Source organism: Cyanistes caeruleus, chromosome 5, assembly GCF_971803275.1.
Source record: "Cyanistes caeruleus chromosome 5, bCyaCae1.hap1.1, whole genome shotgun sequence".
In the NCBI taxonomy this organism is placed as follows: Eukaryota; Metazoa; Chordata; class Aves; order Passeriformes; family Paridae; genus Cyanistes; species Cyanistes caeruleus.
The window spans coordinates 37,423,577-37,438,787 of NC_141705.1; the positions used below are offsets into that span (position 1 = coordinate 37,423,577).

The window sequence follows — 15,211 nt, forward strand, 5'->3', positions numbered from 1 at the left end:
CTAAAAAGAGCAGATTCAGACTAGATAGGGGGAAGATATTTTTTATTATGAGTGGTGAAATACTCAAATGGATTGCCTGGAGGGGAGATACCATTCCTTGAAGCGTTCAGTGGATTGGACCCTGAGCAACCTGGTCTAGTGGAAGGTTTTCTTGCCCATGACAGGAGGGTTGGAACAAGGTGATATTTAACGTCCCTTCCAACCCAGGCCATTCTATGATGTGTACATCATCAACAGATGGCTTTTAGACAATAAAAGGATCAAATATTTTGTTTTAATTCTATAATTAAATCAAAATCTTAGGTGAGGTATTTTTCTAAAATAAACATTTAAGGCAGATTGGTTTGATGGGGTTGATTTGGCTATGGATTTGCAACTGGATACCAGGCAGTGCAAATACTGCGTCTCCTAAACTCCATTCTTTTTGTCAAATCTTCTTACTAGTTTTATATGTAAAATTCCTATATGTTAATTTTCTCTCAGGGAAAAGAAATGCAAAAAATCAACACAAATCTTGTTTGTGAAAACAATGAGAAAACATGACAGAACAGTAAATGGTCATACAGAAGTTTTTAATGCTTGATTAAATCATCACAGTAATGAGAATTTTTACTGTAATGATATGCAGTTCTACCACACTATTATAAATAAAAACATTAAGATCAATATTAAATACAGCTCTAGGCAACATCACAGATTAACAAAGAATGCATTCTTCATGAGCCAGTATCTGAATGATTTAAAAAATAAAAAAATGCTGACACTTTCCCATCCCATCCACCACCTTTTTTTTTCTTTTTAAATTAGTAGCTTGAGTAAGGCGCTGCAAGTTTCACGTTAGAAATTTTTTGTTGCACAGCACAGGCACACATACTTCATTAACAGAACCTCTACTGTATGTTTACCAGAAGACATTTTAAATGTCAACAGGGAAAGCTTAGCAGGTTAAGAAGGGTAAACAGAGATGCACAATTTATGTGCAGCACTCAGGATCCACACAGAAATGAAACACAGCAGGAGTGTAAACTGTATTTTAATTCAGACAGCAGTCTCTAGAATTAGGTGCAAGTTAATACAGTACACACAGCAGTGTTTTACAATAACATCAGACATGGCAGAGATTTCAAACTGATTTAAACTGATTTTTCTATGTGTAGTGAGTTTGTATTCTTCCACTGTAGAAAAAAAAACAGAAATCAGTGTCACAGACAACTTCCAGAGCTGCCTTCTGTCAATGGGCCAAATCCTGCTCTTTTTCAAGTTTGCTCTTCTTCAGGCTTATGTAATATTACAGAACAAAATTTTAACAAGTAGCACTGACTTCACATGGAAGAGTACAGCTGGCTGTTGCCATACTCCCATTTTTACATCGCCCAATTCCCTGTTTCATTTCCAAACCTGTTTTTAATACAGGGCCTGATCACTGTGATCCCCCTGGCACATTTCACTTTGTACTGGTTCCAGTTGCTGCTAGAGGTGAGATGATAAAATGTAGATGGCAGTTTTTCTACTAGGAAAAATCAGTTAAAATTTAACAGTGCACTTACTTAAGCACAGCCGTATTTGGGCAACTCATCAAAAGTGCCAGAATTTTGGTTCATTGTGTTATTGTACTTAAGATAAAATCATACTGAGTACTTTGTGAATAAAGATGTTTGAGGTAACTGTGATGAATGCCTTAGAGATATTTAAGGTTATTATGTTAGATTTTTAGTGTTTATATTCTTGCCATTTTTGCAGTCTTGTGAGCATAATTGTTAAAAGAAAGAAATTTTATCCAACCCCACATTACAAAACAGGATTTTTGTCAGCCACGTTTCTTAAATTTTTTCCCTCCCTAATTTAGGCTTATAGCATATTGTCATTTTTTTCTCTGCGTGCAGTTCTGGTGATGGTGTGATAAAATGAATAGGAAACAAAACAATGTACTGCAAAGAAGTTAGGGGTCTGTCAGTTCACCTCCAAGTGTGTGTGTGTGTTGCTGCTGAATTTTAAAGTCCTGCCAAAGTTTCAAGTACTGGGTTCAATTCTGCCCTGCTGCTCAGGTGTGACTACATATAATTTACACCTTTATAAGCTTGGGAGAAAAGAAGAGTCAAAAGCAATCTAATAGCTGCTTTCTCCTTTTAAAACTTTAGTTTTAAAACCCTGCAGGTTTGTTTTTTTAATAAAATCCTAATATTAGTGTTCCAGTTATCTGCTAGTAAAGAAAAAAGGAAATCCAAGGTAACGGCAGTGAAAGTTACATTTGAAAATGAGCTTGTATGTATGTTGGATCATAAAGAAGCCATTTTCTTGAAACCCTTCATCTAGTTGTAAACATTTGCTAATCCTCCACTACTTGCAGAGGATTATGAATTATTCTATAAAATCACATTAAAAAGGTAATTAGTTATGTGAGATATTAACTGATTCATATTTAATAGATTTTTTTAAATCTATACAAATATAAATAAAGAATGGTAAAACTTCAAGAAAAATAATATACATTTAGTGCAAATTATGAGTTACATTTCTTCCTACCATGTCAGCAGTGGAACATCTTTTGTGGAGAAGAAAAAATAAAAATGACCATTCTCAAATTTTACAGGGGGAAAAAAATTCTCCAGTGTTGAAGCATGCATTTTTTTTACCAGATACACGTATACAGAATTGTTCCAGCTCTTAAACTAGTAGAATAGCAGTATTTTTCCCTATACTGCACAACATTGGTATATATCATAGTGTGTTTGATAATACAAAAATTGCATAAGACCAGGTCACATTATCGATATTTTCTGCAGCAAAACCAGTATTTTTCTTTTAAATACTGGTTTCATCTGGTTTTAGTTTTCTCATACCATGACAGCACACGGATTGAAAGAAGTCTCACATGGTTCTCGCAGAGTATTACCTGTTCAATCTGGTTTTGTTGCAGTGGATCTGCACTGCCACAAGCATTTTGTGATGTACAAACTTACACATTTAATGGCACAAGAAAAACCTCCCTTCTTGTGGTCACACCTCAGTAACTCACAGTACATCTCAATATGAGAAACAACTGCTTCAAAAGGGCACACCAATTTTAAAGTGACTTTGTTACGGCTCAGGAGAGAGAGAAATAAAGCTCTTCTGGAATGTAGAAAGGTGACGAGTAATAGTTAATACGTTTCATGAGTTAACACAACAGTTCTCAATGGTAAAAAGGGCAAGACCTGTCAGTCTCCACAAGATGGCTCAATTCAGAATGATCCCTCCAGAAACAGGGATTAATAACACATCTCTTCAATGCTGAAGTACCAGGCTGGGCTGGAGAATGGCACCATTTTGCACAGCTCACCTACTGCACTATCATGGCAGACCTGATGTCTCGGGACGCATCCAGTGCAGGACAGCAGCTCTCCCTTCCCACACTCCCATCAGCCTTCCTCCTCGCCACACACTCCCCCAGACTGACTCCTGATTGCCAGCAGCACTGCTATGTAAAAACCCAGCTTGTCTCTGATTTTAGAAGTTTCCCCCAGACTAAAGTGTTGTGCTATTCAACAAATGAACCTCCTCTTCTGTTTCCTCTCTCTCCTCAGCTATGGGTTTCAGTTGAACATTATGGAGGCGGGGTCTTGGTTTGCCGTCTGGGCCATATGACGGAGGATATCTTTTTTTGTTATAATGCCAAGGAGGCGCCTGAAAAGGATAAATGGAAGATTGATATTAATCCAAGCAGGAAAATAATGAAGTGGAACAAATCTGTAGCCAAGTCCTTTTTGTTGACAGGAATAGAGCAAAAGTAAACAGCCTGATTTTCTTATTTAAACAAGAAACATTTTATTTATCAAAATGTTGAGGAACCACCAGTTTGATAAAACACAGCAATGCTGAGACACCGTATCAGATGGTCTCTGACAGCTGTAGTCCATTTTAATGAAATACAAGTCATACAAGTGGAGCCCATTACAATTTTTATTTAACTTTTTGTTTCTACAAAAATCAAATTTTGATTAGCATATGCCAACAAAAAAGTAACAAAGAGGGACAAAGAAAAGAGAGATATGAAAGAGAAGTGACAGTGATCCCATTTCATAAGGGAGGCATGTTCCAACCTAGCCATCAGAAGTGATGTACCGCTTGATGGCCCCATACCAAGCAAATCAAACTCCCCTCCTTTTTTAAACCAGAAGGATCCTCCCAGTCTAACACACTGGCTGGGATTGAATATATTCATAGGAGCACTCTGTACTGGCCATGAAAGTTTTGTATGACAAACAACAATTAATTAGTTTCTGGAGTTCATGGCTTTAGAAAAAAAACCGTGAATAATAAAATCTTCAATTTTCAATTTAGATACTGTGCTCTTATGACAGGGTCTTTTAAAACTAACTGTGAAACATCAAATAGAGTGAGACTGTCCAAAAGGATAATATCACAAGAGAAGCAAAGAGCAGAATGAATGAGCTGCTGCCCTTGTTATTCTGGTTAGTACATTTCAATTTGTCTTATTAAAGGACGCATGAAATACTTGTGAAATATTAGCATAAAATGAGAACATAATTAGCATGTTTTGCACATAAGCAGCTAAACATGTTGGGTATGTTTAGTAGACATGGAACTAGCAACCCATGTCCAAATTAAGACAAAGTGTACCACCTATCTAAGGGGTTAGTTCACAACATCATGGTTAAGACCATATCTAGATTCTGAAGTCAACAGTCAACATAGTGGCAGGCCACTTGGTGGCTGGTATCACTGCACATTTTGTAAAGAAGTACACTGACTGCTGTAGGTAACAGCGGCAGAATCACAGACTTCACATAAAATCACAGGACTTTGCTAAAAATAATATTTTTTAAAAATCATGTTGATAAAGGGGAGATTACAGGGAAGATCTAATGGTGCAATTAAAACATGCTTATCTTTGCTTCTCAAAAGATGTGATACTTTGCTATTTAACAGCTATTTAAAGCTGTCCAAATAAGAAAAATAAATTGGCATATACGAAAATCGTAATATGCATTAGGCAGGGAAAAAGTATTCCTAGCTGCCTACCTTCCCACCTGGGGAATTCAAGAGATCAACCAGCTGGATCGATGTGATCTCAACAACACAAGTATCAGAAAGTTTACTGTTCACTTTCCTTTAATGTTGTGACTAACAGTATGTTCACATTTACAGCTTCATTTCTACAAAAGGATTTTGCGTATGTTGTTTTATGTTTAATACAAATTTTGAGCATAAGAAGATTTCATTGTTCAGCCGATGTCGTAAAAGCCCTGAACAGTTCACAAGTTTCATGCTTCCTGACTTCTAATGTGTCTAATTATGAGATCTGATATATCTAATCACCAAGGGTTCGACGTGCTGCTTTAGTTGCTCGAGATGCTCTAATATGTTCTTCTTTGTGATGATCCCCAAGACAATCCTGCAACAGATTATGTTATGCTAATAACTGTGTGTGAAATCAAATTAAAAAAAAAGTTCTAATAATGAAAAAGAATTAGAGCAAATAAAAAAAAATAAAAAAGGAAGAAAAAAAAAAAGAATGGTTGCAGGAAAGCTAATGAGATAATCAAATGAGAATTTATTTGAAAGTCAGTACCCTTTTCCAGATTTTTCCTTTCTTCCTTTTTCTCCCAAAATGCTGAACACAACTGCCTCTTCAACCACCCCAGAGCAGTATGTTTATCGTATCAGTACACATCAGGGTAGCAAACTATATCTCTTACCCCTAAATTCACATATTTTTAGGTTTTAAAGGCACTGAAACAAAAATCTACTTCGTATTTCCTTTGTTTAATAGTTATTTCTCCTCACACATACAGATAATTATTCACATTTTAACAAGCCAAAGTAATAACTATGTAAAGTCATAGCAACTGAGGTTTGAATCTGTCCTACAGAGCTGAGCTATCTGATGTCCTTAGAAACAGATAAATTCAGACAAATTTCTTATTCATGACAGGACAAATCAAGAGCAACTCCCTGGATTGGATATTCTGGTACAAATTTGGAGGAGTAAGGCTCTGTTTTCTGTCATCTGCACTAATTTATGTACAATCCAATTGGATTGGAACCAGTATGTTGATGCAAGGCTTTATAAACAGATATGTTCAGTTTGCAGGAAATCTGCCAGCCAAAATATGAAGTAGTCCTTGATGTGCACAAGGCTATATGCCATGGCTAAACACCACCAGTACCAGTATTTATGATCTGCTCTTCTTGTAATGGACAGTGTGCTCATGGAATGTCACAAATTTGTAAACTGAAGTAGGATAAAATAAATATTAAAGCCAGCCATACTTCCTGCTACTTTATCACAAAATAGTTAGAAATTTATAGTAGAGCTTGATATAGCTTTGCACAATCAAACTTTCTTTAGAGAAGATTTTAGTGTCAATGTTTGAGCAATCAACAACAGAAACTATGACAAAAATTACTACAGTAAATATTTTTCAGTGATGTTCTGTTGATTCCAATTTCCCTCCCCAAAACAAGAATAACTGTATGCCCACACTAACTTCTAAGTGTCAGATAATTATGCCCTTTCCCTACCAGAGAAAGGCTTCTGGAAACACTACTTGCCATTCCACACAGAGATGCATTGAAGAAAGAAAAAACAAAACAAACAGGCAGGAGAACATTTAAATAAATTTGTTTTAAAACACACCTGAAAAAAACCCCAACTTGGAAACCAATGAAATATTTAAAAATTCGCCACATACAGCAGCAGTCTTTTTGCCCACAGAAAAACTACGAAAGTCCCAGTCATTTCAGATTTCTTGTCCCAAGGACATTGATCAATCCTAAACATGAATGAGCCGACAACATTTCACTCCCCTGGTACCTTAAAAGACATGCTAAAGGGAAAGCAAGATACTATGGTAGGAGTTTCGATGTTGCATGTCAACTGTTTAACTCAAGAGATACAAGAAAGCAGAATGTTAAAGGAACCACTGCACAGAAAAAGATCATGTAAAAAAAAAAAACAAGGAGCAGTTTAGATAAGAGGCAATTACAATGAACATTTAGTTTCCATGCTGGGGGCTGATTTATTCAGTAGATAATCACAGGACAACTCCCAACAGTCTCATTTACAAACATTCTAAATCTTAAAATTACTTTCCTGAAATATTTTGAATTGTAGAAACAAAAGTTGCAGATTGAAGTTCCAGAACTAGCAGCAGTTTAGTTGTTAGTATTCCAAAAAACAAAAGCTTGGTGGTAATCACTATCACTAGACTCCGAAGAAGAGATACTGACTGGATCATTTTCTCCTTTACTCTTTTATCAACCCAGTATTTGTAGATGTTCAGTAACTGCTGATACACTGCATGTTGCCAGAACATAGATAATAACCAGGAAATACAGGCCTTAAGACTGTGCAGCACACAAGACTAAATTTCTGCAAGACACATTGTTCTCCTCCACAAGCAAGCTGCACAGACCAAGCTTGCTGAATGGCAGTAGATTTTTAACACAACATCATGAAATGACTGAAACCATCTGTTGGCTTACTTGGAATACAAGGAAGGTGTAAGAATTTGAGAGGTGCTACAGCACAGCACATTCTTAATGAACAGCTGGGGTCCTCAGTTGCAATACCAAACTTACGAGTTCAAATACCATGATCTTGGTGTATATCCTGGTTCAAATACTCTGATCCTGGAAGCAAAAATTACTGTATCTGACAAAATGCACAGCATTGCTGTCACTTTACTCACCCATTGTGTGTTACAAGGCACTGCCTCAGACCCAGCTTCCGGAAAATATCCACTACTATTTCCATTGGTGTGTGGTCTGTCACGGTGAAAGGGCTCATATCAAGTATGCTTCTGAGCTTCAAAGGTCGAGGGCTTTCTGCTGGAAGTGATGGGGTATGCTGGGCAAAACATACCCTGGAACTGCCAACAATCCCCTCCTGCTTCTTTCTAGCACTTTCTTTAAGAAAGAAAGGGAAGGAGAAAAAACAGCAGAGAAAGAAGAATTTACATTCTTGGAGTAAGATGTTAGTGCAGACAGACAGCTCAATCAACACTACCAGGCTCTCACATACGTTTCCAGAACCACTGCTTTATTCCCAGGAAGTGGTTGTGCAAAAATCACAAAAGCCATATGCCATTCAGCTTTAGTCATTATTCAACTAATTTTCTCACACCAGTAACTTTTATTTACTATAAAGTGGTGGAAAGGCTAAAAAAATAACACTCAGCTCCTGAAGAAACTGCCAGGTAAAAGCCAGTTTCACTTGATAGCCTCCTGAAGCTTTTCCTATTACCCAAACTAAACCTCCCTGAGCACAGCTTCAAGCCATTCCCTCAGGTCTTGTCAGTGGGCACCACAGAGAAAAGATCAGTGCCTGCACCTCCTCCTCCCCTCACAAGGAAGCTGTAACTGCAATGAGGTATGTCCTCAGTCTCCTCTTCTCCAGGCTGAACAGACCAAGTGACCTCCTTTGGATGATCTCTAGTGGCTTTATAACCCTCTGATAATCTGGCACCCAAAACTGCTCCCAGCACTCAAGGCAAAGCTGCCCCAGTGCAGAGCAGTGTGGGACAAGCCCCTCCCTTGCCCAGCTGGCCGTGCTGTGCCTGATGCCCCCCAGGACAGGGCTGGCCCTCCTGGCTGCCAGGGCACAATGACTTAAAACAGACACAACCCAAGACTAAACAACTTTCACTGTATAATCTCAGCAGCTGAACTGAGTCTTCCTGTGAAAGTGTACTCTAAGAATGTTCTGCTATTCCTCCATCTACTCAAGTAAATGCAAACTTAAACCAGTATGGTGTTGGTAATAATTTCCAAGTTTTGTATATTCATATACATCCTAGGTAATGTAATACCATTACATACAGGCAAAAATATGACTGAAGTAAGCAGTGTTCATAAAACATGTTTCAAAAAAGCTTTTGGAGACTTCTGTCCCTTTCTCAGTTGTGTTTGTTTAAGAGTTATGTATAAAAAAAAAGTAGTTTAAGATGCAACTTCTATCACTTATTTCATGCACTAAATGTTACAGTTTTGTAACATTTTCTTATGTAACAGTGTATTTCTTCCTTTGGTTATGACAGTAGCCTCAAAATCCACAGAATTTTTCTTGTCAGTGCACAAAGCACTGTCACAAGTATCACACAAGCACTAACATTCACACATAAAGAGATGTCCCAAACAGGGCTTGCGTGCTCATGTGCTCAGGGACAAACTTCCCATTACACAAACAGGTTAAAAAACACAAACCTAAAATACTTAATATTGCACTTATCTCTCCATAATACAACTTTGGTTGTTATAATTAAAGTAAATAATACACTGTCAGAAAGAAATAGGATATACATTTAAAATGACTTGAACAGTAATTCTCACAGAATACTGATGGTCAAAAATGAGAATTACTCAATTTTGAAGACAAATTTTAGTATAGCATTACTTGAGGAAACAAGATACTATCAAAAGCCTCAGAAAACTAAAAATTACCAGGTCAGATAATGTTTTGACCTACTCTAGCATGGCAACTTTTGTTTTTGCAACAGAGACAAAGAAATGAGGATTTTCTTAATTTCAGAGCCTGTTACTGAAAATATATCATCAAATACTTAAATCAAGAAACATACAGAGTAAATTCTGCTTAAAATATAAAATAATATAAAACATATTAAACTGATGTAGATAATAATGCAATACTGAAAGTTAATTACCTATTGCAATAGTTAAATCTCTTCTTAGAGCAAAACCCACTAGTCTCTGCGACTCTTTTGACATAATAACAGGAAAACCATTATAGCTGGTTTCGTTGATCAAGTTCTCTATGTCTTCAACAGTCATGTTATCCTGCGTCAGAACTGCTAAAGGTGGGTCGCTTCTCCGAGGTCTCATCACATCAGCAGCCAGTGTTGTGTGAGTGAACTCTTCCTTTGCATCCAAGAAAGGATACCCATTCAGTCGGATGTGTGCTTCATAGATGCCTTCCCTACCAAAGGCATCTCCTACCCACTTACTGGTCATGACTGCAGCCATTAGAGGCACAATATATTCCAGCCCTCCTGTTAGCTCAAAGACAATAACTACCAGGGACACAGTCATCCTTGTCACACCACCTGCAAGGAAAATGATAGCCAGTAACATCTGAGTATCAGGTAACAATGATTTTAGAATTTTCTGCCTTCCTGTTGAGATCTACAAACAATCTTGACATGAGAGATCATCTAACAAACATCCTTCTGTGTAATATCAACAGAAGCAGACAGAGAAAATTAACACAAAACTTTTAGAAGTGAAAAAGAGAGTTTTAGGGAAAATTCACAGAAAGGGAGGTAATAAAGGGAATTGGAAAATATGTACAGTTATTTAACGTAAACTAAGAATAAAACTGTATCTCCATAGCACATCAGGGTTAAAAGTACTGTGAAATACAAAGAAATCCAGTAAGATAAGAATTTGAAAAAAAAAATAGAACAGATGCAAAAAAGTCACAGGTAGCAAATCAACAGCTATGTTGTCGAAAGGATTAGGAATTTAATGCTGTTGCTTAATCTTAAAAGATAAACAGAATTATAAGCTGATGAAAAGAAATCTCCTTCTTGGACAACAGAAGAAAAGGATTACATTACTCTTTTGTTGCTATTTTTTTCTGCTAAGGTTTCCGATGCCATAGCTTCACTCAATAAAAGAATATGAAATGTCTTTCAGTGCATTCATGAGTGATTCAATTTGCACTATTAAAAACCAGAATTTCAAGAACATTTTTGCAATTCATGTAGATGTAGCAGCAGATCACACCATTTCCTGCTAATAATTTTAACTGTACTTGACACTGTAAATGCTCTACATCATACATTTCAAGGAACTGATTTTTCTGACCAATGTAGTAAGGACATCTGTTGATACCAAAAAGAGAAAGTAAACACTACTAAAATTTTCTCATTTCTCATCATTTCAGATTTCACATTATTCCTTAGATCACAAGGATTTGAGGGTCATATGTAGAGATGCAAACATATTATCCTGGAGGGAAGATCTTATAAATAGATGTTCCAAAACTGCACAAGTTTATATCTACATTCATTTTTTTTAATAATTATTTTGATATATGAAGAAATCAGATACTTATTGTCATATTTTATTTACCTAAGCATGCAGCAGCACCAACCATGGCATAAAGACCAGGTGTAATACAATCAGCTCCAACTTCACACCACTCCTTGAAAATGAACCAGTCATGATGGTAGTAAGCCAACTGCTCCACTGCAATTCCTACAATCCTTCCTGCTATTGCTCCAATTGCCATACTAGGTATGAACAACCCAGATGGAACCTGCAACAAAAACAGAACTGTTGTCATGGTGCTGGAAACATACCTGACACATCACTTAACAAGTGATTTTTTATATTTTTATTCTGAAAGAGATGCAAAAGCTCAACCTGTCAGGTTAAAACCATGTAAAGCGACCTTGGAAGGTCAGCAGAACTTAACAGAATGCTATCAATATCTCTGATTGACCTGATTAGCAGAAACCATTTTATGTGCATGTTTGTTTATGTCTTACTGTGTTTAAGAGAAAATCTACCACCAATACAGGACCTCAAATGAGACTCAGTGCCAAAAGCACAATTCTCTACCATGTGCATGTCCAGTGTGAGCAATGCTAATCATAATGAAAAATTTCCTGTCTCCCTTATTCCTTCATGTTCCTCAGAGTCAACATTCACTTACTAAACAGGACTGCCTTTCTAAACTGCTCCCTGACACTGCCATAAACTAAACAGGTGATTTTTAAAAGAGGCTTTGTACTATTATTGCTGTTTCTTATAGATATGAGGGTATATAGAATGCTAAACACTCTAAGAGAGAAAAAGGCAAGATAATCCCAACTGCAAATAGTAGGTAAACAATAGGTTAAAGAAAAAAGAAGCTCCTACTGTCATTTTAGTTACCTAAAATGCTTTTTTGTTACTAACTAAAGCTCTGTCACACAGCCATGGCCTAGTAAAATACTATTGGAAATTCGCTTTTATCAGCATATAAAGAAACTGTAGCGTATCTTTTCTTCTCCTTATGATGATAATCTTTCCAAAAACATATTGGTACCTAAATGTCTCATTAAACTGTAAATGCCTGCTCCTTCTCTTCACAGCAGTTGTTAACATCAAAATATTTTATACTGTGACTGATGAACAGATGTGACTACAAAAAAGGAATAGAATTTTTACTTTGTCTAAATGCACCTCATCCCATTTGTTGAAGTAACATAATTAAATATTGTATTACTGCTGTAAAAGGACAGATCATGTAACTTCTCTTGTACTGTACAGCTGTGAAAAGTAAGTGTGGTGGAATTCCAAACTATAGGTTTTTGCTGTGGTATTCGATAGCTGGTGCAGAAATGTATTTCAGAATTGTTGTTGTTGTTAGTATTATTATATTTTGTCTGTATTTATGGTTGCAAAGAAGATTTCTAACAACAAACCAAGGAAAAGTAAATATATCTTATCATCATCATTATTACCTTATATTTTGTCTATATTTGTGTTTGCAAAGATGACTTCTAGCCAACAAACCACAGAAAAACAAACTTTGTGTTAGACAGTCAACTGCATGGGTTTGAGAAAAAGTTTAATAATCCTTAATTCCTACACTGAATTACCTAATATTTCAGTGTTTCTAGAGGTAATATTCAATGATATCATTTTAGTCTAGTATTCAAATTGCACATTTATACCACTGCTGTTATTTCCCACAATTAATTATGCACCTAAGCCCCTTCCTAACTGCTAAAATCAAATTTTTTTTACTCAGTGAAATTCTTTCTTGGTGAAAAGTACAACAGTGCCCTGAAAAAAATCCCATATTTCCAATAAAAAAGTAACTAAATAAATCTTTGAAACTGCTTCAGATCCTACTGTGCTAGCAATATGTCACAGAAATTCAGTCTCCGTGTGGAAATTGCATTCAAATTATTTCTGGTCCTTTGGTAATATAACTTTTTAGGGACCTTTTCTTCTTCCCATCATATGCAGATAATGGTTACAAGTCTAACTCTATGATTTTACAGGTCCATTGTTCACATAAGCTCATGAATCAAAAATCATAAAGGGGAGAGGAATCCTCCCAGAGAGTAACAAGTGAAAACAGCTAAGTTTTCCCTCTTCTCAGCTTTCTTCTCTGGGTCTTGCTACTGAGCAAGCTCAAATAACACTCCAGAGAAAAAGATTTGTTCTGTATCACATGTGTCATCTTCGGAAGAAGCAAGGATTAGGATACGGGTACAACTTTCCACTGCTTTGGTAATGCAGCTGTGTAACAGTCATGTTCTGAGGCAAAACCGTAACTCCTTCCCTCCTGTTGATCAGCCTTTAGACACAGTAATGCATCTACTGATAATAAGTAGTGTAATATAGGTACAAAAGCATGAAAAGAAAAAAAAAAAACCAAATTAAAACAAACCAAAAAATGCCAATCCCCTGCCATATCAGCCTCCTGGTCCACAGCAATAATAGCAGCAGGAATCACTCTGCCCCACTAGCAGCAGCTGGGTAGCTTTGCTCACCTCACAGGAAAGCAGTTCCTGTGGGGAAGATGTGTGTTTGTAGATGGCTACAGCTCCAGGAACAGACCTGCAGAGCCCACCAGACCCTTTATAATGACTTAAATGACAATGTAATATTACTTATTTTCTTTTTTTTTCTTCTATTTTGAATTTACTTCTTTTGCAGAGATAAAGCCTAAAGCAAATAAGTATCATTAAAGCAACATCCTGTTCTCCAGATCCTGGCTAAAATTCTAACTAACCAACATGCTTTAAAGCTTCCAAGAAATTCATGTGGCACAGTTCCATCAATGACAGCAACAGGACTCCTTGCCTATTAACAAAGTAATAAATATATTCTCACAACTTCACAAAAATATTTCCACCATGCTGAAGTTCTGAGAAAATGACCAAACCCAAATGAAGTATAAGCTCTCCCATTCTGTAAACCAGTGAATTGTAATATGCAGTGTGACCTTGTAGTGACAACCCCATGCAAAAGAGCCAGATGCATATAAACACATGAATGGCTAAATAATGTCCTAGTATAAATGAAACACAGTAAGTGAATACAGAACTAAACAACGGATGGAAGCAGTCACATCACAGAACACTGTCCAAATTACAGACTTAAGGAAGACCAGCATTTAAACCACACACTCTAAGATTCCTCTTACCCACCAACCAACATATAGAACATAACTTCAAATAACAAACTGCAACATCTTCTAAAATATCAAAATATGAGAAAAGCAACATGACGTTACTGTTCTACCAGTTACAGAATAGTTGAGGTTGAAGATGACCGCCCCAGATTGTCTACCCCTGCTCAAGCAAGGTCACCTACAGCAGCCTGTCAGGCTTGCAAACAGTCAAGGTATGAGTATTTCCAAGGATGTTCTCTCCAAAGCATATTCCAATGATCAAACACCCTCACAGAAAGTGTTTTCTTATGCATGCTGTTACATGGAACAGCAACTTACACAGAAAAGTTAAGGCAAATTTAAACACAAATCCTGCTAAGTAGTTTGCAAAAAATTATGAAGGGAGCCTGACAAGACAGAAAATGATGAAGCCACGACAGTTATACATCATCATTCAGAAAACAGCCACAGACTGGGGAGAAGCTGAAGCCACCTCCAAAACAGATCTATGAAACAACTGGGAAAACCAAAATTTACAGTTTGTAATGGAGAAAAAAATTCCCATGACAGTCACATGAACAAAGCCCACTTTCTCCTCATGACATGCAATACTGGCAAATACAGCAAAAGAAATCATCATCTCTCTTTACTATCCGCAGTAATTACGTTTATGTAAAAACAGTGAGGACAGTGGATATAAGAATTACCATCAATGAGTGGCGTAAGGGATACAGTCTATTCTTCTTCCAAGTAACAGGACTAGGGAACCTGAGTGGTTATGCTGAACTTTGCTCTTGGAAATTTTAGCATCATCTCTTATTGTTTAATCAGGCCCATACAAACAGCCATCCATCCACACACTTACTGGTCCCTACTGCATTTAGCACGTTTCTATTCAGATGAACAAAAGGCTATTCTGAATTAAATTAAAGTTAATACTGTTGACTACAAAACTTGCTTATTAATATAAACCAAAAGTAAAAAGACCTTTTTTTAAAATAAATAACATGAAAAAAATAAACAAAGCTTCTAGCTTTGAGAGATGGGAAATGAGAAAGGCAATAATTAAATGAT

The 15,211-nt window shown here is 36.6% G+C and overlaps 1 protein-coding gene across 6 annotated transcripts in view; it reads right to left on the bottom strand.

Moving 5' to 3' along the window:
• Positions 1–555: 555 nt before the first annotated feature.
• The window catches only part of CLCN3 (Cl-/H+ antiporter 3), a 62,204-nt gene continuing 47,548 nt past the window's right edge, over positions 556–15,211 (bottom strand). For 3 of the 6 annotated variants that reach the window (XM_086890363.1, XM_086890362.1, XM_023924958.2), the window contains 5 exons: positions 11,095–11,281; positions 9,666–10,064; positions 7,695–7,911; positions 5,320–5,395; positions 556–3,663 (listed from right to left, as the gene is read on the bottom strand). In XM_086890363.1, the coding sequence (XP_086746489.1) occupies positions 3,505–3,663; positions 5,320–5,395; positions 7,695–7,911; positions 9,666–10,064; positions 11,095–11,281 (1,038 nt within the window). In that variant the 3' untranslated portion in view covers positions 556–3,504. The remainder of the gene's footprint in view (positions 3,664–5,319; positions 5,396–7,694; positions 7,912–9,665; positions 10,065–11,094; positions 11,282–15,211) is intronic. The other 3 variants (XM_086890365.1, XM_086890364.1, XM_023924960.2) reach the window with 1 other exon arrangement.